Source organism: Megascapheus bottae, chromosome 33, assembly GCF_031878675.1.
Source record: "Megascapheus bottae isolate mThoBot1 chromosome 33, mThoBot2.hap1, whole genome shotgun sequence".
NCBI lineage: Eukaryota > Metazoa > Chordata > Mammalia > Rodentia > Geomyidae > Megascapheus > Megascapheus bottae.
Window position 1 is genome coordinate 6,024,110 of NC_143541.1, and position 23,619 is coordinate 6,047,728.

At 53.9% G+C, this 23,619-nt stretch overlaps 2 protein-coding genes across 2 annotated transcripts; both read right to left on the reverse strand.

Moving 5' to 3' along the window:
* Window positions 1-38: 38 nt before the first annotated feature.
* Window positions 39-2,205, reverse strand: Ghrl (ghrelin and obestatin prepropeptide). The gene is made up of 4 exons (XM_090323837.1): window positions 2,073-2,205; window positions 1,789-1,905; window positions 263-371; window positions 39-88 (listed from the first exon to the last, which is right to left on the reverse strand). The coding sequence occupies exons 1-4, from the start codon at window positions 2,178-2,180 to the stop codon at window positions 69-71; spliced, it is 354 nt and encodes a 117-aa protein (XP_090179963.1). The 5' UTR covers window positions 2,181-2,205; the 3' UTR covers window positions 39-68.
* A 5,008-nt stretch (window positions 2,206-7,213) lies between these two features.
* Sec13 (SEC13 homolog, nuclear pore and COPII component) lies at window positions 7,214-17,707 on the reverse strand. Its single transcript, XM_090323766.1, has 9 exons — window positions 17,608-17,707; window positions 15,337-15,381; window positions 12,825-12,940; window positions 11,678-11,829; window positions 11,212-11,345; window positions 9,823-9,956; window positions 9,428-9,551; window positions 8,522-8,668; window positions 7,214-7,615 (listed from the first exon to the last, which is right to left on the reverse strand). The coding sequence occupies exons 1-9, from the start codon at window positions 17,608-17,610 to the stop codon at window positions 7,502-7,504; spliced, it is 969 nt and encodes a 322-aa protein (XP_090179892.1). The 5' UTR covers window positions 17,611-17,707; the 3' UTR covers window positions 7,214-7,501.
* Between the last annotated feature and the right edge of the window lie 5,912 nt (window positions 17,708-23,619).

The window sequence follows — 23,619 nt, forward strand, 5'->3', positions numbered from 1 at the left end:
CTGGGAGGGGACGGGAGGCAGGGGCCGTCCAGGGGGGCGGGGGAAACGGCAGGTGTGTGTCACAGGTGTCACTGGTTGGCTGGGACCTCTGAAAGACAAGCAGTCGAGTCAATCCCCGGGGCTCACGGCTTCAGTTGTGTGGCAGTGAGGAGGGGCTGTTTGTGGTAGAGGGGTTGGCAGGAGGGTTGCCAGCAGGCTCAGCTCCTGTTTGGAATTCCACGGGAAGGGGATTACCCTGGACCCCTCCCTCTCCAGGACTCACCTTTATCCTCTTCCCAAAGGAGGTCCTGAAAGAACTTCCCCAGGGCCCGGCCGTGTTGTTGGTACTGCGCACCTGACAGCTTGATGCCCACGTCAAAGGGGGCAGTGAACTAGGAGAGAGGGCCGGGCACGTGAGCATCGCGCCTGCCCTGCTCCCAGCACCCCTCCCCAGGGAGGCCTGGACCCGCTCTCCTGAGCGGGCGAAACCCTGCAGGTGCCAGGAGTGGAGCCATAGCCAGGATCTCCCCGCCTCTGGCCCAGTCTTCCTTCCCTCCTCTCTTACCAGAGTCTCAGCCTACAGTGGTCCCTGCTAAAGCTCTGGAGCCCCAACTTTTACCTCCTTAGAAGTGTGGCAAGCATGGGGCCGGGAGTTTGGCCTATTGGTAGGGTGCTTGCCTAGCATGCAAGCACGTACCATGTACATATGAAACAGCCCAAAGTGGTGCTGAGGCTCAAGTGGTAGAGCTCTGTCTAGCCTTGAGAAAGTCCAAAGATATGGCTCAGGCCCTGAGTTCAAGCCCAGGACTGGCAACAACAACAACAAAAAATTGTGGCAAGCAGATGTCTAATCATCAAGAGTCAATTTCTGGCCCTAGTAGGGCAGGCCTCACCTGCCAATAACTTTCCGGGCCTCCTTTCTTCCCTTGTCCCTGTTCCCCAGGTGTCTGGATACCCTGTTGGATGGCGTTCATAGCTCTAGGGAGATGAGAAAGCACCCCCTCGTCTTGGTGACAGCAAGGACTGAAACGTGAACATGTCTCCAGTAGCTCTGTCTCCAAGCACTCCTCGCCAACCCCAGGCTCTGACAGCCACTCAGCAAACCAAGCTGAGGCCGCCATTCTCACTCGTGTCTCTGTGCCACCCAGAGCCTGCTTACCCCTGTCCGCTGCCTGTGTGACTCCTGTGGCCCCACTGCTCCTCCAGAGCTCCTGGAAGCATTTCTTACCTCCACAGCGATTTCTCCTTCACCAGAGACATCTCAGAGCCTCTCACAGCTCGCTTATGAGGTATTAATTTATCATGTTATTTTTTTCTTTTGCCAGTCCTGGGGCTTGAACTCGGCCTGAGCACTGTCCTTGAGCTTTCTCAAGGAGACCTGAGCCACAGCCCCACTTGCCAGCTTTTTCCTATATATGTGGTACCAAGGAATCAAACCTGGGTCTTGGTGCATGCTAGGCAAGCACTCTACCACTAGGCCAAACTCCCAGGCCCAGTTTATCTTCATTTTTTTTTGGGGGGGGGGGGTCATGGGGCTTGAACTCTGGGCCTGGGCATTGTCCCTGAGCTCTTCAGCTCAAGGCTACCGCCCTACCCTTTGAGCCATAGCACCACTTCTGGTTTTCTGCTGGTTAGTTGGTGACTTCATTGCCCAGACTGGCTTTGAATTGCGATCCTCGGATCTCAGCCTCCTGAGTAGCTGGGTTACAGGTGTGAGCCACCGCGCCTGGCCACCATATCCTTTTTGAGTACCTGTCCATGGCCACCTCTCCCACCCTGCTCACACCAAACAAACCCTGCACTACCCACCCGAACCTCCAGCTTGTCCTCTGCCCCTTCCTCCTGCCCTCCATCATCCGACTGAAGCCAGCCTTCCAGAGCCCGGGGCCGCAACTTGCTGGGTGGCTTCTTGGAGTCCTTTCTCTGCTAGGAAGGAGAAAAGTTCTCTTTAGGGTTCTGTGTCCATCTCTCCTGGGAGCTGAATGGAGTGAGATGGAGGCCCTGTGTGCTGGGAGAAGGCTGGAGGCAGGGCAGGGCGCAGCTGCTGCAGAGCCGGGGGTCGGGGGTAGATCCCTTTGGAATGTGGGGCTTACCTGGGCTTTCTGGTGTTCAGGGCTCAGGAAGCTGGAGCCTGCCATAGCCACGTCCACCCAGAGCATGCTGAGAAGCAGCAGGCTGCACACCGTCCCTGCAGAGAGCATGTCGGCCTTGGCTGGGAGGTGACAGGTAGCCCTGGGGAGAGAGGATCTTGGCAGTGGCCCCTGAGAGAGCCCAGCCCCTGGAGGAGGAACAGGCCCCGAGTGGGGTGGAGTCCCCAAAGCAGGAGAGGATTCAGACTGCGCATGCTCCTTGACTAACCCCTTCTGCCTGCCCTTTGGCCTATGTCCTTAGTCCCTTGTCCCATGCCCTGGGGACTCCACCATACTTTATTATTTTTTTGGTGGGTCATGGGGCTTGAACTCAGCCTGGGCGCTGTCCCTGAGCTCTTCAGCTCAAGGCTACCATTCTACCCCACTTCCCATTTTCTACAGGTTAATTGGAGATAAGAGTCTTAAGCCCTTTTGTGCCCGGGCTGGCTTTGAACCTCGATCCTTCGATCTCAGCCTCCTGAACAGTTAGGATTACAGGTGCTCTGTCGAACTTCTAAATGAGATTAGGAAGCAAAAGTAGCAGAGGCCCTATAGGAAAGGGCTCAGTGCGCTTCTGAAGCAAGCTTTGTGTGGAAGTAGCCAGGCTGACCTAGGCCTCGTGGCCCCCGCTGTTTAGTTTGACCTGTGAGGCCCAAAGTAGAGATGAGCAGTCAGCGGCCACACTAAACTAAACCTATAGACACACATACGAGCACACACGCAGGGCCTACCCGGGATTCCTGGTGGATGTGGTGCCCGGTGTCTGGCTGGTCCTTATATAGGAGGGCTGCTGTTTGTTTTCATCCAGAAACCCCATTTCAAGGCTGGCCTTTCTCTGGGCTGTCGCATTCCTTGGGAACTAAAAATGCTCCTGTCCTCTGGGCAGGAATCAACAGTAGAGGTCAGGCACCCTGCGACATTGCTGGGTTGGTCTGGAATAGGGAACTCGCTCCAGCTGTGCCTTAGACGTGGATGGGGGAGTCGCGTGGGTGGCCCTGGTGGAGGGACGGGGGGCAGGGTGGCTCTGCCGAGCAGTGGCCTTGGCTTTCTCCTGCCCTCACCAGGATAGTTCCAAGGCCTTGCTAGTTCTGATCCACCACCACTGGTGTCTAGCCATGCACGACAACCAGTCACCTGCTGAGACATGAGCACTTCTGGCTGAGTACCTGCCCCCCCCCCCCCGCCCCCCCTTCAGAGGCTGGACCTGCCATGTTGATCTTAGATAGAGCCACCAGCAGGCAAACACAGCCCACTGCCACCAGGCTGCGTTACCTTGAGAACAGCATGGTCTCCGGGAGCTGGAAGCCCCTTTCTGGACACATTCCCAGTCCACCCAGCACCCACAAGCACAGAGGTACCCAGAGAGCCTGCTAGGCTTGCTATGTACACAAACCCCAGCTAGGACTTTGGGATGACCTGGGAAGGAAGCTCAGGATGAAGGGAGCCCTTTCAGCCCCGGGTACTGGCCGAGGCCAGCTCGGCAACTCCAGAGAATGGGAACCATCCAGGTTCTTTCTCCTGGAGCTTTCCAGCCCTTTAATTCTGTTCCTTTTATCTACTAAAAGCTGTTTTAGGACTGGGAATGTGGCTTAGTGATAGAGTGCTTGCTTAGCAAGCACGAAACCCTCGGTACCACATAAACAGAAAAAACCAGAAGTGCTGTTGTGACTCAAAGTAGTAGACCATTAGCCTTGAGCAAAAGCAGCTCAGGGACAGTGCCCAGGCCCTGAGTTTAAGCCCTTAGAGCAAAAGAAAAAAAGAAAAGCTGTGCGGGGGGGCCTATGTTTTTAAGATTAAGTCTTCCTGATGAATCAATGCTTTTTGTATGTCTCTTTGATGCTTGTTTTTTTTTTAATCTAATATTGATTTAGAAACTTGAGCTTTCTTTTTATTAATGTTTATTTTTATTTTTATTTGTTAGTTGTGGGACTTGCACTCCGGACCTGGGAGTTGGCCCTGAGCTCTTCAGCTCAAGGCTGTCGTCCTACCTATCCCTTGAGCCACAGCACCACTTCTGGTTTTCTGGTCATTCACTGAAGAGTATCATGGACGTTAGTGCCTGGGCTGGCTTTAAACCATGATTCTCAGATCTCAGCCTCCTGAGTAGCTAGGATTACAGGTGTGAGCCACTGCGCCCAGTATGTACTGGTTTTTAACTTAGGTTACCTCCATTTTGTTGGTATAGAAATGGGAAAGTAACATCTTTAAAAGATATTCTAGTAGGTATAGAAGTCTATGCTGATAGTTTGTTCTTTCTTTTTTTGTCGGTTGTGGGGCTTGAACTTGGGGTCTGGGCATTATGCTCAAGGCTAGTGCTCTACCACTTTGAGTCACAGCACCACTTTTGGTTTTCTGGTGGTTAATTGGAGATAAAAGTCTCATGGAGGCGCTGGGAGCAGGTGCTTGCCTAGCATGCATGAAGCCCTGGGTTTGATTCCTTGGTACCACATACATAAAAAAGCTGGAAGTCAGCCAGGTGGTTCACGCCTGTAATCCTAGCTACTCAGGAGGCTGAGATCTGAGGATCAAGGTTCAAAGCCAGCCTGGGCACAAAAGGACCTGAGACTCTTATCTCCAATTAACCTCTAGAAAACAAGAAGTGGGGCTTGGCTCAAGGGTAGGGTGGTAGCCTGAAGAGCTCAGGGACAGCGCCTAAACCCAGAGTTCAAGCCCCATGACTGACCAAAAAAAAAAAAAAATCTGGAAGTGGTGTTGTGGCTCAAGTGGTAGAGCACTGCCTTGAGCAAAACATGTCCAAAGACAGTGCCCAGGCCCTAAGTTCAAGTCCCAGGACTGGCCAAAAAAAAAAAAAAAAAAGTCTCACTGGCTTTCCCGCTCAGCCTGGCTCTGAACTACAATGTTCAGATCTGGAGCCTTTGGAGTAGCTAGGGTTACAGGTGAGTCACCAGTGGCCAGCTTATCCTGCCTGTGGTCATTCTTTTATTCATAATTTGCTTGTGTATGTGTGGGGGGCACTGGGGCTTGAATTCAGAGCCTCGCCCTTGTTAGGTAGGCAGGTACTATTAGTCTTCATGAAAAGTTGGCTGCTCTTCTTTTCTTGTGTAATATATCTGGCTGCCTTTTTGTGAACTTATTAGAGCAATATGAGATTTTTTTTTTTCTGTATACCTTTGCTTGGGGCTTTGGTTGTCTTGGGTCTATAGGCTATAGTTTTCATGGTGTATGCAAAGAAGTTTAGTTGTTTCTTTGCCAGTCCTGGGCTTGAGCTCAGGGCCTGAGCACTGTCCTTGGGCTTTCTCAAGGTTAGAGCTCTACTACTTGAGCCACAGCATCACTTCCGGCTTTTCTATGTATGTGGTTTTGAAGAATTTAACCTGGGTCTTGGTGCATTCTAGGCAAGCACTCTACCACTAGGTCAAACTCCCAGCTCAGCTAACTGTTTCTTCAAGCCTTTTTTTTTTTTTTCCTCCTGTCTTTTCTTCCTCCTCATCTCCTCAGAACTTTCATTACTTGAGATTGCCCCACAGGTAACAGTCGCCTGATCCACCGTCTTCGTCCTATTTTTCTCCCTGCTGTTTCTATGTTTTCCAATTCCTGGATCTTACTGCAGTGTCTAATAGAAGCAGCTACCCTCCCTTAGCATATCCATCCTCCTTTACACTTTTAATATGGAAGAGGTGGGTTTTTTTTTTTTTGCCAGTCCTGGGCTTGAGCTCAGGGCCTGAGCACTGTCCTTGGACTTTCTCAAGGCTAGAGCTCTACCACTTGAGCCTCCGCACCACTTCCGGCTTTTTTTTTGTATATATGTGGTACCAAGGAATCGAACCCGGGTCTTCATGCATGCTAGGCAAGCACTTTAACCACTAGGCCAAACTCCTGGCCGGAAGAGGTGGTTTTTAAGGTTCTTATCTACTAGTCATTTCTGAGTGTTAAAAAAAAAAATCATTCTTGGGCTGGGAGTGTAGGCTGGTGGTAAAGTGCTTGCCTAGCATGCACGAAGCCCTGGCTCAATTCCTCAGTACCACATAACTAGAAAAGGCTGGAAGAGGTACTGTGGCCCAAGTGGCAGGGCACTCGTCTTGAGCAAAATGTGCCCAGGCCCTAAGTTCAAGCCCTAGGTCTGGCAAAAAAAAGTTCTCTCCAATTGTACAGAGGGCTTTTAATTCAGCATGTCAGTTTCTGAATACAGTTGCCATTCTTTCCAACTTGCTGGTCCTGGGGTTTGAAGTCAGGGTCTACAAACTGCCCCAGTCTCTTAGTGCTCTACCACTTGAGCGACAGCACCGCTTCCGGTCTTTTGCTGAGTTTATTGGAGATAAGAGCCTCATGGGCTTTCCTGTCCAATTTTGGACTGTGAGCCTCGGTCTTGAGCCTTTCCTTTTTTTTGTTGTTGTTGTTGTTCTGAAACAGGGTCTTGCCAGCACTGGTTAGTGCTGGTCTAGAACTTGCAGTTCTCCTGCCTCTGTCTCCCATTTTATATGTTACGCTCTCCTAGCTTATGTATTATGCTTATTTCAGAAAGCAGGTTCTCCTGTTGAAAAAGGACGATGGCGTTTCAGGACACAAGCGCCACTGCCTCGGTTGGTTCGTGGGTGTCCACGTGTTTGGCATTCGCATTGCCTTGCATCATAGTCAGGAGGTCTGGGGTGTGCTGTGGGGTGCATAGACCTCAGTGCCAGGAAGAAGGTCTTGACTGCGGCACCGGCTTTCCTTGGCGGGCCTCCCTGGGGGAGGCGGGAGGGTGTGGGGGAGGCGAGGCTTGCTGGCTGCGTGGAAGCCATGGTTACTCGTGTCTGTTCTCTGGGATGGCTTGCACAGGTCCAGTGCAGGGAGGGGTGCTGGCGCAGTCCTGCCGTGTAGAACTCAGGCCCAGGCTCACAGGGCTTCCTTTTTGTTGACGGTAGGGCTTGAACTCAGGGCCTCGGCACTATTTCTGAGCCATTTTCACTCAAGGCTAGCGTTCTATCGCTGAACCATTTTGAGCCACAGCACCACTGGATTTTGGGTGGTTAATTGGAGGTAAGGCTCATAGCCTTTCCTGCTTCAAACCTTCATCCTCAGCTCTCAGCCTCCTGAGTGGTCAAGATTCCAGGCATGAGACACTGGAGGCAGGGTACGGCGGTATGTGGACAATACCGAAAGGATTATAAGCAATATGGTTTTATTTACTTTGGAAACAGCTTCCCCCCAATAATGCTTAAACCCAAAGACACATAAAAATGGCCAAAAATATCTTAAAATAATAGACTGAGTCATTTGCAGTTTCTTCTAAGACAAATGCGTTCACCAGTGGAATCAGGTTAAGGCAGAGACTGTCTGTGGTGGCACCTGTGACTTCTCCTGGGCAGGGGTTCTGGGTGGAGTTGGTGGCAGCTCTTCTCCCAGGAGGCCGAGGTCCTGGAGCTGGTCAGTGGAGACTCCAGGCCCCGGGGTCACTGCTCATTCTGCTGGCCCTCTGTGACGGAGGCCGACACGGACCCCTGGCCCTTGTTGACGTCACTGATGCACACCCACTGTCCGTCCACCGACTCTTTCCACAGCGTCACCTGCAAGTCAGTGCGCAAGCTCTGGGTCACAGGCCTGCCCCTGTCCTCTGCCCACCCGGAACCACTGGGCAGAGGCCCAGGGCAAAGCAGCCCCAGGCCTGGCCGCAGTGGAGTCACGGAGGGGAGGGAGGCGGCGATGCGGGCATGGGAACAGTGTTGTGCAGTGTGGGGGCCAGGTGAGGGTGCAGGAACCCTGTTGGGATGGCCACTCAGGCCCGGGGGCCCGGGGGTGGGATCTGGAGCACTACTGCACACAGACGTTTCTGCAGAACAAACAGTTGAGAATGGAAGTGTCTGTTTCTGCGGAGCCTGTGGCTGAGGAAATGGAGAGCTCGGGGCTGGGAGGGTGGCCTCGTGGTAGAGCACCACCTCACGAAGCTGTCAGGGGAGCTCAGCCCACGAGAACCCTCATCGTGGCCTGAGGGAAGGAGGGGAGGAGAGAAGGGAGGGAGGGAGGGAGGGAGGGGCCTGGTGCACCTGGAAGCCCTCCATGCATGCACAGCAGCGTGCTGAGTCACACGGGGGCGTCATCTGCCCTTGCTCTTCAGACAGACACCTGGCGGGACGGTGTTTCCAGGCTGGCAGGCAGCCCACCACAACGTGGACACTTAAACCTGGGAGTGACGCTCTGGGCGGCAGCCACGTTCCCGAGTGTTCCCCTCACTGCCCTGCTGCTCCCGGCACAAGAGGTGGTGACACGGGACAACGCAGGCCCTCCTGTGGCAGTGCGCCTGCCTGCCTGCCTGCCGCTCAGGGTGGTAACTGACATCACCCGACAGGGCGCGGGGAGGGGCGGGCCCTGCTGCCTGAGCTTCCTTCCAGTGTGCCGAGGGGCTGTGATGATGATGTAATAGGGACGTGCTCTTCCCCAGCCCCGCGCGTGCCAAGCTGCCCCAGGCACTGTACCTTGTTGTCGCCGCCTGAGACAGCTAGGATGTTGGCGGTGATGGACCAGCTCACGTGCCACACCACGTCGCTGAACTTGTGCAGCAGCTTGGGGGACCACATGCTGCCCGAGGCATCGTCGCAGGTCCAGATAAACACTCGGCCGTCCTAGGGGCAGAGGCCTCGGTGGGTGGGGGGTGAGCGAGTAATAGGGCCCAGCGGGGAGCACAGGGAGCCCGGCCGGGCAAGGGGCGCCCGGAGGCCTTAGCTGATTCTAGGTTCTAACTGTCACTGCGCCACTTCCTCCTGCTGTCTCCAGACCAAACCCAGCTCAGGGTGGACGAGCAGAGCAAGGAAAACCCTTTTTAGTGTTTGGTCCTGTCCTGGGGCCTGAACTTGAGATTTGTTGCTCAAGGCTGATACTCTATGACTTGAATCACAGCTCCCCTTCTGGCTTTCTGGGGTGTCACTGGAGTAAAGAGCGTCACAGCCTTTCCTACCTCAGTCCTCACATCTCAGCCTCCCGAGCAGCTAGGAACACAGGTGTGAGCCGCCAGCACCTGGCTTCCTTTCAACTTTGGGCCCAGTGTGACTACCAACAGCCTGTCCCTGCAGCTGGTCCTTGCCCAGAACACCTGGCCCCGCCCTTGGCCCCTCCACGAGTATCGGGAAGAAATCTGGGCCTGAACTCGGCCCTCTTGGAGCTAGCGCTCTTGGCATCATTTCTTGTCACTGGCGTCAAACCATCCGTGCCCTGACTTCACCCCAGCCGGCTCCCTGTGCTCCTCGCCACCTTCTGAGGGGTGGTGCCCCGTGTCCACTGCCCACCCTCTGCCTCTCCCAGTGTGCCTTCCTGCTGGGCCCACGGCAGGGTCACGGGACTCACTCAGGGCTCCTGGGCATGGGCTCCCCAGGGCAAGGGCTGACCTGGGAGCAGCTGGCGATGGTGCTGGTGGGCAGGCCGATGGAGGGGGCCCAGGCCACGTCTCGAACCCAGTCGCTGTGGGCCTCCAGCTTCTGCTCCTCCTTCCACTGGCCGTCCTCCTCTTCCCTATGGGGAAGGGAAGCACAGGGAACGTGGGGGAGCGCTGCCCGCCCAGGCTCTGCCAGGGTCCGGGTGCACTTTCCTGTTCCCTCACTCAGCTGTACAGCTGTCCCTTCATTTCCCTTGGGGAATGCTCTTGGCCTCCACAGCCAACAGCCAACGGGGCGAGCAGTGGAGGTGCTTGCAGGGAGGGTAGAAAGGCTGTCCTGCTGGGCAGCGGGGAGGAGGTGGCCCTGCCACAGGGCGGGATGTCCCCGAAGCCCGCCCAGCTGCTCACCTCCACAGCTTGATGAGGTTGTCACAGCCGCCCGAGGCAAACTTCTTGATGTAACTGGGCTTCTGGCCGGACGGCTGGTCTATGAGGCTGCCGGGGACGACCGCCGGGGCCCAGCTGACCGCATTGCAGCCGATCTGCAGAGGGAGGTGCAGTGCCACTGTCCTTCTGTGCAGAACGAGGACCCAGGACCGGGTCCTGTCCTGTGGCTGGCACCATGGCCGGCACCAGCCACACAAAGTCCCCTTGAGGAGAGCTGGTCACCTTCTCAGCACTGCGTGTAAAAGTGGGAAGTGGGTTCTAAGGCGAATTCCTCAGACTAACAGAGGATTCCCGCCGGAAACCCTAAAGGCCAGGAAGGCACAGCATGATGCAGTTCAACTCCTGAAAGCAAGTAACTGCCCACCAAGACCAGCGCCCAGCACGAGTGGATGCCAGCAGGGAAGAGGAAAGAACACACTCTAAGGAACCCGTGACTCAGCCGGCACCGCAAAAGACGCTTAAGGGAGCATTAGGCCACAGCAAACTACGGAGATGCACAAGAGGACGAACCAAGAACGGCCCACACCACCAGAGCAATCAAGCAAGGTGAGGCCCAGAGCTCCGGCTCTGGCAAAAGGAGGGGGAGAGAGAGACAGAGAGGAAGGGAGGGAGAGGGAGAGAGAGAGGAATAAAAGTATCCTGTGTGTGCTACTGAGAAGAATGTGTATTCCTCTGGGCGTGGGTCCAGGACAGCACAGGTCCTGACAGATGAATCCACTTCTGTGCCAAAGCAATAGGCCCCACTGCTGAGCAGACTCTTACTTTAGGAAACACTGGGGACACTAAGGTCCTTCCAAAACCAAAGTAAAAATGTGTGTTCTGTCACTAGGGGATGGAAGGCTCTACACACCGAGGCCTGTATGGAGGCCTGGCTTTCTAGGGTGCTAATCTCTATTGTCTCCCCCTCCTCTCGCCCATCAGACCATGGCCCAATGCCGGGCGCAGATCACACGCTCTGCCACCTAGCCAGAAAGAAGCGGGCTGACAAGCAGTGACACGGGTCTTTTGTGACAGATGTGGTGAGAATAGGAAATATGGGCGTCCCAGAACCGCAAAGCTCTGGAGCCTTGTTTTCAGCTTTGAGGTCCCGGGACTCAACAGTGCTGACTGTGGCCCCGCTCTGTTCTGGAGGCCCCGTGGCTGGTGCAGATCTTGTCAGTGCAGGCACCCAGGGCTGAGGTATGAGGTGAGGGGCAGTTGCTGTGGCCCCCCTGCTCTCCTCACATCAGGAGGTGCAGCAGGCCCCCAGCCCTCGGCCGCCCACCGCCCAGCAGGACACAACCCTTCCCTCTGGGGAGCCAGGAGAGCCGTGTCTGGCGGGGCCCCGTCACGGGAGGTGGCTGGGCTCACGGTGTGGGCGTTGTTGATCTTCTTCACTTCCCACTGGCCTTCCCCGGTGTAGGTCAGCAGGGAGATGGCCCCGTCGGAGCTTCCGCAGGCCAGGACCAGGCCGTAGTCATGGGGGGCCCAGCACACAGAGTTCACTGCGGGGCGTGGAGGGCACAGTGAGCAGACATTCCTTCCCTGTCCACTGCCTCCCACACTTCCCAGAAGAACCTCAGGCCACGCCAGCGGGCGGCTGTCCTTCCGTCAGTTAAGGACGTTGAAATAACTTATTAACAGCATGTCATAACAGCTATATTATTAAAAACCAAAGGAGACAGGTGACAGCCTAAGACTGAAGGCTGTGGTGTAAAATAAGCGAACCTGAAGGCCGTCACTGGGCGGGGGGAGGCTTCAGGTCTGAGGGCCGAGCCCAGCTCTGCAGACTCAGGCTGGGACAGAGGCCTCCGGGCAGGGCTGCTGCCCCACGTACCTGACGAGTCGTGTCCTGCGTGTTCGTGGGTCTTCTCCCATGTGCCATTTTCCTCTTTCCAGATGATGACTTTGCGGTCGTAGGAGCAGGATGCCAGGATGTTGCCATACATGGGGTGAGCCCAGGCTACCTGCCACACGGGACCCTCATGACTGCAAAGGGAGGGCCGGAGTCTGCTCAGAGGGCCGGGGCCCCCACAGTGCCAGGCGTGGGTGAACAGCTTCCCTGGCAGGCTGTGACACCAGCCCAAGAATGTCAAAAGAGAGCCACAAGGCGTGACTGCCCGGGGGCCACTCGTTGGACAGTAAGGCTCACAGTGGTCAGGCAACTTGAAGCCACAGCCTTTGGAAGAGGCAGGAGACCAAGCTGGTCTCCCTGTACTGGGCAGGCAGGAGGGACACTTGACCAGGTGCAGCCAGCGCCCTGGACCTGTCATCACGGCATCAGAGCAGGTCTCAATCCCTGGTATCATTTCCAAGTCCTGACGCATTTCAACATTCTGCATATAATATCCTGAGATAGCTAAACAACTAACGTAAGATAAAAATTCCCATGGCTTGTTTGTGGCAAAGCGACAGGTGCTACGAATTGGTGGCTTGAGGAAATGCTTAACACAGAGAAAACACATGAGACAGCTTCTTCCCCACCCCAGCTCACCAAATGAGTTCTGTGCAGAAAGCCCTTGACATCCATTTAAGCCAGGTTACAAACCTCAGCTACGTGGACAGCTACGGGCTGGGGAAGGGAAGAGGTAGCCTTGCAAGCGAGCCAGGACGCCCTCAGGGACCTGCCTTGGTAGGGTAGGCAAACACCTGCCAGGCACTAACGGGCAGGGCTGGATTCTCCTGACTGGACTCATACCAGCAGTGCTGTGGGCACTTCCTGTGAGCCCAGCAAGGCTGCCGACACACGGCCTGGCAGCTCATGCTCCCCAGGAAGGAGGCAGAAGCAGCCCCTCTTGGGGCAAGCACAGGAAGGTTCTAAGGCCCCACTGCACTCACTGTAGGCCTTCTACTGTAATGTGGCGGCAGAGTGGCACTCATGCCTGGCCACACTGTTGCTGGGGATGTGTGCAGAGGGCACAGGGAAGCTGGTACCCAGGCATCCATCTTTTCCCTCAGGCCTCCCTCAGCCCTGCCCCACCTACCCCCGGAGATCGGCCATGAGGATCTGCCCTCCATTGCGCACATCGAAGATTTTGACGGATCTGTCGGAGGAGCAGGTGGCCAGGCGGGTGCCGTAGTAGTCCATCTGGGCATCGTGCTGCAAAGGGGGAGAGCGAGGGAGGGGTCTGCGGGCTCAGCCTGGTTGGACTGGAATCTCCTAGAAATCAGTCTCAATGAATCATCACCACTGGGTAAGAAGCTGGCGTGGCAGCCACTGCCAGCCATGTCTTTCTATTCAGAACTCCTATTCTTTTTGTGGCTGTACTGGGCCTGGATCAGGGCTGGCGTAGAGCCCGGCAGGCTGTTAGGCCCCTCACGGGCACCTTCCAATCCTGCTGAGGTATTGGGGTGGGAAGGGGTGGGAGCTGACCTAGCTGCCCTCTTCCTTGGGGAACAGGCTCTGCGGGTATGGATGGAGAAGCCCTGGGTCAGCCCACTCCAGCCCATGAACCAAGGCTGATGCTGAGAACAGGTCCTTTGGGGTGCCACGTGGCCTAGACACAGGGCTCTGTTCAGACGCCTGGACTCCTCCTCCACAGAGGCCCTGGTCCTTTGAGCACTGCTACTAGAACTTGACTCCCACCAAGGGAGCAAAGTCCTGCGTGCCAATCAGGGACCTTGTTCCTTGATGCTGGCTGCCTGCTGCTCCCATTCCTCCTCTCCCGCCTCCCATTGGCTGGCATGGCCATCTCAACAAATGCCACTTTCCCAGTCACCAGGAGCAACTGTCACCTTTTAAAGGAAGCCCTGCGCGCCCTTGACATTCCTTTCCTCCCTCCCTACCACGAGGCCTCTGAGCCTCCAGCAGCCTGCTTTACTGGAAGGCAGGCCGGGCAGTGGGCTCTAAAGTCCTCATCCCAGAGCACAGCACCTGAGATCTAAACCCTGTCTCCTCGGCTTATCTGCTGTGAGCCTTTGACCTGGAGTTTCCTTATCTGTGTGCAAGTTGTTATGGGGCTTGAATTCAAGGCCCTGCACTCTACTTGAGCCACAGCTTCACTTTTGATTCTGCTGCTTAACTGGCAATGAGAGTCTCACAAACTTTCCTACCTGGGCTGGCTTGGAACTGTGAGCCTCACATCTCAGCCTCTTGAGTAGTCAGGGTTACAGGCGTGAGCCACTCGTGTCTGGTTGAGTTTGTCTTTAAATAGGGCTCATGACTGCTCTTGCTTCTAGGGGAGTTACAGTGTGCCTCAAGTGTTCCTCAGAGCCTAACTGGCAAGCAGGGAGCATGTCCTCTGGTTTTCCCATGAGGAAACCAAGGCGGGTTCACAAATAGGACACTTGGACTGAATCTTCTGGTCCATAGGACCACTCTAACCATGGAGCTTCTCAGACACTCAAAAACACTTGCTGGGGACATGCTGTGAGGGCAGGAACCTGCATGCAACACTGGAGCCACCTGTCCTAATGTGCTCAGAGGCTGCTGACAGTCTTTCTGGATAGGGAGGGCACCATTTCCTGCAGTCCTGGCAGCTTACACTTCGGGCTCAAAGGCCTGGTCTGGTCGCTGTCTGCAATGGTCCCAGCTGGCTCTGTCTTAGGCTTCCTCTGTGGCTGCCCTCGAACATCTGCTGACTTGCTTTCCAGTGGGGCTAACAAGTGACAGGAGGATCCAGGCACTGGAGGCGCAGGCCTGTATCCTAGCTACTCAGGAGGCTGAGATCTGAGGATCACAGTTTGAAGCTGGCTAGGAAGAAAAGTCACTGTGAGACTCTACCACTTAAGCCACAGTGCCACACTGTCACTCTGGCCTTTTTTTTTTTGCCACTCCTGGGCTTGAACTCAGGGCCTGAGCATTGTCCTTGGACTTTGTTTCTCAAGGCTGGAGCTCTTCCATTTGAGCCTTAGCACCACTTCTGGCTTTTTTTTTCCTCTATGTATGTGGTACCAAGGAATTGAACCCTGGTCCTCATGCATGCTAGGCAAGCACTTTAACCACTAGGCCAAACTCCTGGCCCCACTTCTGGCTTTTTTGTTGTTGTTGTTTCTGTGGTACTGAGGAACCCAGGGCTTCACGCATGCTAGGCAAGCATTCTACCACTAAGAGACACATTTCTAGCCTCATCCCTAGGCCCAGTGAGACTCCTATCTCCAATAGAGTACTGAGAGAAAGCCAGAAGTGGTGCTGTAGCAACAAAAGGTAGAGTGGTAGCCTTGAGCACAATGAGGCTCTGTGACGGCGCCCAGGCCCTAAGACTGGTAAAAAATAAAGAAATAAAAAAGGAAGAACAGTCAAAGCTCTTCATCCTCCTGACCTCAGTTCCAGAACAAGATGTTAGCTGTGGTGCTCCAAGATCAAGGGTCTTAAGCTACACACCAACACCCAAGTCCCAGGGACCAGCCCTGCCGACACAGAGGCATGGCAGGGATGACACCTGGGGCTACAGCATGATGTGATTGATTGCAGGGCCAGGCCTGACTCATAAATGATGGACAGAAAAGAATCATGAAATGCCCACATTCAAAGCCCAGGACGGGCTGAATACTTACAATCATGTCCTCATGGGACGTGTCCACAGTGTTAATTACCGACACCTAGAACAAGACAAGGTAGTAAATTATCTGACAGGAGGAGAATGCAGTCCTCTCACTATAGCTGTTCTTCAACTGAGGGTATCTGTTCCCTTCCTCATTCCTTCCAGACAGAAGAAACTGACCATCTGACTATTCACTGAATGAATCAACAAACAAAACCTGGCATCTTTTTCTTCACTCAACTACTATTCTCCTGAATTCTGGGCTAGGAAAAAAGGACCAAGAAGGAGGTTTTAATTTAGAACTGATATTACTCCCCATTCCCTCCACTTCACGCTCCCCAGCACAAATCCTCACTACAAAGTCCAACTTTTCAGGGGCAGGAATACTTGCACACACCCCTAATCCCAGGACTCAGAAGGCTGAGGTAGAAGGATCATAGGTTTGAGGCTAACCTAGGCTGCTCAGAAATACCCGGTCTCAGAAAGGCATTCTCTGAAAGTCTTTCAGAAAGACAAAGTAGTTCGGACAGTACAAAACACACGTGAGGACAGGTTCTCTTGGCTAACTCTGGTCCCTAGACGTGGACGCCAAGGTCTGCAAAAGCAAGAAAGGAAAACAAGCTGTCCAGGCGCTTGGTCCAAACAACAATGGCCACCTGACAGACAAGAGAAGAGGCCCAGAGAAGGCCAAACACTTGTTTAAACCACCGCTAGCTAAAGGAAGAGCTGGGAAGGGAAAAGAGTTCTGTCCTCTCACTTGTCAGACATCCCACCTGAAATATAAAGTACTTGGCACACTGAGTTCCCTAAAACCAGCGGCCAAGGGACAAATAGATTCAGGAAGCAATGGAGTTTATTGGTAAGTGCTTATTTTTATTAGGGTCAGTCCTGGGACTTGAATCCAGGGCCTAGGCCTTTTCCTTGAGCTTTTTTGCATGAGGTTAGCACTCTACCACTTAAGCTATAGCTCCATTTCCAGCTTTTTTTTTTTTTTAGTGGTACTCAATTGGAGATAAGAATTTCAGATTTTCCTGCCTGAGCTGGCTTTGAAGATGGATCAGATCTCATCCTCCTCAGTAGCTAAGATTACAGGTGCCCACCTGAGAAGTGTTTTTTATATTGTTTATACTTTTTATTTCTAGTTAACTGAAACTGAAAATAAGAGCCTCCTATGCCAGCTGGCTTTGAACTTTGACCCTAAGACTCAGCCTCCTGCATGGCTAGAAATAGAGTGAGTCACTGGCTCCTGGCTTTGATTTTTTTTTTTTTCCTTGCAGATACTGGGGCATGAACTCATGGTCTCACACTCTTGCTTGGCTTTCTAGCGTATGGCAGTAGCTCTACTACTTAAGAGACAAAATCTACTTCTGGCTTTTTGATAGAGATAAGAGTCTTGGGCTGGGAATTTGGCCCAGTGGTGGAGTGTTTGCCTAGCATGCACAGAGACCCGAGTTCCATTCCTTGCTACCACATACATAGAAAAAATCCGGAAGTGGTGCTGATGCTCAAGTGGTAGAGCTCTAACCTTGAGAAAGTCCAGGGACAGTGCTCAGGCCTTGAGCTCCAGCCCAGGACTGGCAACAAAACAAAACAAAACAACCCAAGCACAAAGAGTCTCTCTGACTTATCTGTTTTGGATGGCTCAGAAGCATGCTCCTCAGCTCTCAGCCTCAGACACCGGGCTGACTGGTAGCTTTGAGTTACCAGAGGGCCCTGGGGAGAACCTGCATGCGCTTCTGACACTGTCACCTGGGGGAAGCCTCGCTTCTCAACCTGCATTCCTGACTTAGCGTACGCCCTACTGTGCACCTGGAGAACATCCGTGTGCTGTTAGAGGTAGACAACCCCCCGCCCCCTTCAGGATCTCATCAATTACAACTAATTTAGAATAGGGAGCACAAGAGGGACCCGTCTGCTGGGCAGCGTCGGAGGCCAGACGAGGCCGCTCACACGCGGCCGCCCTCCCATTCATCCGCTGGGTGGGGAAGAGCGCAGACGCGGCCGGACGCATCGCAGAGCCCGGAAAACGCTCGGCGGGTCCTTCCACAGGTCCCGGGGTGCCGGTGCCTCTGGGGCTCGGGGCGAGGCTGGATCGCTCCTGCGGGGAGACGCAGCAGGCGGCGGGGCCGGGGTGGCGGCGCGGCTTCAGGCCTCGGCTCGGCCGCCCCGCAGCCCGGCGAGAGTCCGCGCCGGCCCGGGAGGGCGGCGGAGGGGCGCCGGAGGGCCTCCGCCGGGGCCTCGCCGCGGCCCAGAGGCTCCGACCCGGGTCCCCATCAGCACTCACCATCGCTGCGGCGGCGCCGACTCCCGGGTTCGGACGTGGCAGCTCCCGGCGGCGCCTCCGGACGGCTCACTTCCGGCGGGCGCCTCCGGACGGCTCACTTCCGGCGCCGGGCGGGCTCTCCGTCGCGCCGCCGCTCCGGAGCTTCCGGGCAGCAGCACCCGGGACACACGCACAAAGGTTCCGGGCCTGCACAGGCCGCGCGCCCCCGGGGGGGACCCGCGTGGTCCCCCGCCCCCTCCAGGCTTCGGAATCTGAAGCTCCGGGGAGCCATCCTTCCCGAGCGACCCCGCCCCGTCCGGAGCGCCGCGGAGGAAGCGGCTCCCGCCCGCCCCAGCCAGCTCCGTCCCAGCGTGTGGAGCTCCCCGCAGGACCTCTCTGCCCCTCCCGGCCCGCACAAGCCCGTCTAAACGAGGCCTGGGGTCCTGTCATCCAGCCAGGCTCCTGTATCCCGAGCCCAAATTCGTGTCTCCAAACCCCCCGGACTCGGCTTCCCACGGCCTGACCGCCCAAGGGTCTGCACAACCACAGGGAGGCCCTGGAGGCCTGGGGGAGCTTCCCCTCTGGGCCTCCCCTTCGAGAGTCTGCACAACCACAGGGAGGCCCTGGAGGCCTGGGGGAGCTTCCCCTCTGGGCCTCCCCTTTCCCCCGTTGGAAGCGGAGGGGGGGGGGAGAGTGTGGAGGTGGGGGGATTCAGAACCCAGACAGAGATGGTCGCCTTGGAAACCTAGGACTCAGAGCGCGCCCTGGTGCGGAGGGAGTGGCGTCCTAAGCAAAACTCAAGAGTAGGCCTTAAGCGGCCACCCGGCCTTCCTCTCCACCTCAGCTTTCAATATGAGGGATTTGAGGAGGGGTGCTTGGAGTAGAGCAGGCAACTAGAGCCAGCGAGGACCTGGGGTCCTGGTCCAGGCGATGGCAGAACCACTGACCTTCTCTGTGACAAGGTCAAGCCACTTCTCTCCCATCCTCATTTTCCACTCATTGTTCCAATGAGAACAAGAGCATGTGAGCTGTATTATAAGCAAAAGACACAAGGCATAATTGGAATACAAGGCATCTCCTGGTGCAAACAGTGATGTTGAAGAAACAGAGCTGGGCACCAATGGCTCACACCTGTAACCCTAAAAGCTGAGATCTGAGGGGTGTGGTTTGAAGCCTGGACAGGAAGGTCTGTGAGACTCTTATCTCTAGTTAACCAGCAAAAAAAAGCTGTAGTGGAGTCATGGTGCAAGTGATAGAGCGATAGTCTTGAGCAAAAAGAACTCAGGAACAATGCCCAGACCCTGAGTTCAAGCCCCAGGACTGGCACAAAACAAAAAACCCCACTGAGGATAATTTGTGACAGGAAACAGGGCGGTATCTTACTAGGATTTTTTTTTTTTTTTAGCCAGTCCTGGAGCTTGAACTCAGGGCCTGGGCATTGTCCTTGGGCTTTCTTAAGGCTAGTGCTCTACCACTTGAGCCATGGCACAAGTTCTGTTTTTTTCTGTATATGTGGTACTGAGGAATTGAACCCAGGGCTTCATATATGCTAGGCAAGCATTCTACCACTAGACCACGCTACTGGCCCCTATGATTTTTGCAGGTTGGGAGCGTGGCCTAGTGATAGGGTTGTAAAGGTTTAGAGTGCTGACTGGCTGTAAGACAGAAAGGTATGAATATGGCATCTCCTACTATTACAGGATACATGTATCCCTTTTCGTAGCTGTCATCTGTGTTCAGTGGGAGCCCTATGCAGGCTGAGTGTCTTCTACTGAAATGCTTGGGACCAGAAGTATTTTAGAAGCTGAAATGTCAGTATATCCATGACACATTATATTAGAATGGGACCTGGGTCTAAACACCAAATTCATTTATGTCTTATATGAATCCTATTCACATAGCCTGAAGGTAATTTATACAATTAAAAAAATAAGGGGGGCCGGGGGCTTGGCCTAGTGGTAGAGTGCTTGCCTAGCATGCATGAAGACCCGGGTTCGATTCCTTGGTACCACATACATAGAAAAAAAGCCAGAAGTGGTGCTGAGGCTCAAGTGGTAGAGCTCTAACCTTGAGAAAGTCCAAGGACAGTGCTCAGGCCCTGAGCTCAAGCCCAGGACTGGCAAAAAATAAATAAATAAATAAATAAATAAGGGACTGGAGGCTCATTCCTTACCTACTCAAGAGACTGCTATCTAAGTCGATCACAGTTTAAAACCAGCCAAGGCAGGGAAGTCAGTTAGACTCTTATCTCCAATTAATTACACGGTGGCTCAAGTGGTAGAGTGTTAGCCTTGAGCACAAAGAGGCTCAGGGATAGTGCCAGGCCCAAAGTTCAAGCCCCAGGACTACAAAACAAACAAAACTTGGTGATACAAAGTTTCTACTTGTGGCATTGCCTTGGCACTGTGAAAGTCTCTGATTTTCAGATTAGGACTGGCTTTCCCTGTAGTACAGCCTCCAAAAGCCAATGATGCTGAGCTTAGGTGCGACAACCTAGAATTGTATGCGCAGAACCCTCAACTTTTGGGCCAACATTGAGCATGCTCAGTGCCTGCTATGGGGTGTGCAGAGTTCAAGCTCCTAGAGTACCAGGCTCCCCTCTGCCTTATTTCTCTGTAGTGTCTTAGTTCCCAATTCTTTCCTCTTGGTTAGCCCAAACCCCAGATCATGTTATTCTTAGCTTTTTCCCACTTGTGTCCTCCACCTCCCAGCCACTTCACCCCCCAGTCTTCTCCTGAACCCCCACCTCCCAAGCCTTCCTTTCTGAGGTGTTCAGCCAGCCCTGCTAGGTTCATGGCTCATAGTGGTGAAGCTTGCCACCCTCAGTGGCAAGGTGCCCTTCCCAGCCACAGCCTCCACTTCCCCCAGTTCAAATCCACAAAGGATGGGGCCCCAGCTGGCCTTGGAAAAAGGTTTTGTGATGGGTACCGTGCCTGCGTTTCCATGTGTGCGTTTATTATTATTGCTCAGTTATAGTGTCGAAAGGCAGACAAATCCCATTCGTTACAAACAACACAAGCCAGAGATACAGAGAAATCAAGAGTATACAGTAAGCGCACAGTCACTTCCCAGCCCGGATTGTCCAGAGCACCCCTCCCCCAGCCCAGCCCTGATGCAGTCTCTGTGGAAGCTGCAGTACCCCCTCTCTACTCTGTTATAAAAGGTGTGCACATAAGAGTTAGCAAAGTGTGGGGACCCCAGAGGGGACAGGCCAGGGAGGGAGAGCACCACAACGTTACAAAACAGACCGAGGGGCTGCCCGGAGGCCTAGAGCAGCCTGGAATCTCTTCTTTTGGGAGGAGAGAATGAAGACAGCTGCCCAGTGCCTGACCCCCAAACTGCGTGGGAAGGCTTGATGCCCACCGACTTCCTGTTGTCTGACCACATGGCCTTGGCTCTGGGAGGTCCCAAGGCACCCCTCTGGCTGGATTTTGATTGTACAGGACAGAGATGGGGTGGGACTGTTGTCTAGTGTGTACTAGGTTGGCAGGTAGCAGTGGAGGGAGAAAATGGGAGGAGATGAGGGTGCTGAGAACATCCAGACAAGAATTTTCTGCGTCCTCCAAAGTGCTGACACTGAATCAAAGCACAACAACAAAAAAAATCCAAAACAACAACAAAAAAACCCTAACTCCCCCAAAAACCCAATCCAAAGGCAGTTGGGAAAGGAAAATCAGACGCCTGCATCTCTCTGTGCTGGGAATTGTGGGATGGCTCTCTGGGCTCCAGCTCCAGGGGAGCCCTTACTTTCCACAGAGACAGAACAGAGGGTACACCTAGCACAGTCACGGGAGATGACTTTGTCCCTAAGCTAAGGTTGAGTGAGGGCTTTCTGGCTTCTCAACAGCTCCGTGGCTTAGGGGGCTAGGTAAAAGGATGGTCAGCAACTTGAGGTGACTGTTTTGTCCCTCCTGTACTTGATGGCCCTGGGTGGGCAGTAGTGACAGTGGGGGAGGGGCAGATGGCACACAGAGTGACAGGGCCTAGAATCGGGGGCAGGAACAGGGCAGAGGGTAGAGGACTTAGTAGAAGCTGAGCTTTCCTGTCAGAACATAACTGATTTTGCACAGCAAGAGTGAAGGGGTCCCATCTCAATCCAATAAAACATCCTAAGGGGAGGATAACGATAAAGGGGTGCCACGCTGGAGAGAAGAGAAAACCCAGAAGCTGGCCCTCGTCTATGGGTGACTGTGGGTGGAAGGGCACTCTTCACCAAAGAGGGACCCAGAAGACAGGCTCTGAGCCCGGGCCTTGGTATAGTCATCAGTCCCTTCCCAGAAGCGGCGTGGCCCCCCTGCTCCCTCCATGCTGCAGCGGGGGACAAGGGACTGTGACAAGAGTGGTGGAGCCGTGCAGCCTCTCTTGAGTCTGGGAAGCTTCCCCATCTCCTCTGGCATCTGGCTGGGGTCACTGAGTGCTGCTGGGCTCAGCCCTCTTCTTTAGGAGTAAGGGGAGATGTCAGAGTTGAAACTGAGGGCAGAAAAGAAGGGGTTGTGTCTCCCTACCTCCCAGAAGGCAGAAGGTAGCTTTCCTATATTTTCTTCTTTTTTTCTTGCCTTTGAAACCACAGACAAAAATCACTGCGTGGGGGTGTGTGGGGGGGAGCCAGCAAATTGAAAGCATTAACCATTGCATAGTATTAAATGAACAGAGATGGTGAGTTCTTTATTTACAATTATTGTCTAGATAAAAAAATTCATAAAAACAGATGAATGGTCATAAATTATTGACCCCCTAATGGGGAGAACTGCCAAACGTACCCCATGCTGCTAGATAATAGGACGCAGAGTGCAAGCTTTGTGTACTACAGTGAGGACTGACAAACCATTTCCTGTGTGCGTGGATGCACATGTGGGTGGAGTGTGTGTGTGAATGAGAGACGTGTGTGTGTGTGTGCGCGCACGCGTGTGCGTGCATGTGTGAGTGATCACCCATCATCCCTGACAAAAAGAGACCCCCACCATAGGCGTAGGCTTCCTTGGTGCCTTCTGGGGCTCCCTGTTCCAACCCCTCCAGCTAGCTTCTGTTTTCCCCGGGTCTTAAGAGCTCCAAGACCCTAGGGAGCCTGGTGTCATGGAATGAGGTCACCATGGAAACAGGACTGAGTGAAGGAAAGGAGCACAGAAGAAAAAATGCAAGAAAAGAAAGTCCAGAAACAAAACGAAACAAACAACAAGCCACCATGTTGGGTTCCAGGGGTGCCCCACGATTCCTGTGTGCGAAACTTTCCTTCCTCAGGCAGGGCTGGCTTTGGTGGTGTTTGTAGTCAAATCCAATCTGCAAATCCAAAGGCTGGTGTCCCCCTGGGACTAGGTACATTCAGAGACCTTCGAGTGACCTTCAGAGCCCTTCATGCCCTTCAAATGGTGCTCTTCACACGGAAGGTCTCCCTTATGGAAAGATTTTGCCAGGTGAGATGGGCTGACTTTGAACTTCAAACCCATCAAGTTTTTTTTTTTTTTTTTTTTTTTTTTTGTTGTTGTTGTTGTTTTTCCACAGCTGTGCAGACGTGGGCCCTCCCAGCTGACTATGGCTCTTTTCCCGAGTGGCTCTCATCTCGTGAGTGGAAGAGTCCTCTGGGAGGGCGACTGTGGGGAGGGTCGGTGGACTCTGCAGGCGAGGCGGAAAGTGTTTGGTTTTTCCTGGAAGCATGGGACATCATCGATCATGGTATTCAAAATGTCTTTTGCACTGTACAAGTTCATGGAAAAAGATTGTGTGCTGAAAAGTCTCAAAGCAAACTTTGTATTAAATACAAAAGTTCTTTTATGAAAAAAGCTGAGACCCACAAAGTGCTTAGCAGTTAAGAGGCTGACAGACAAATAAGCTCTTATTGAGATTACTAGTGCCGTTATTGTCTGGGGGTGTGTGTGGGGATAGCCACCTTGTCTCACCTGTGAGTTGGGGAAAGGTTCAGAATGGCTTTCTGTCTGGGAAAGCAAGACTTGCTGTTAAAAGGCTACAGTATATATTGTGACTACAGGAAGACAATTTGGCTTCTTTTTAAAAAAAAAATCACACTGAATACATCTC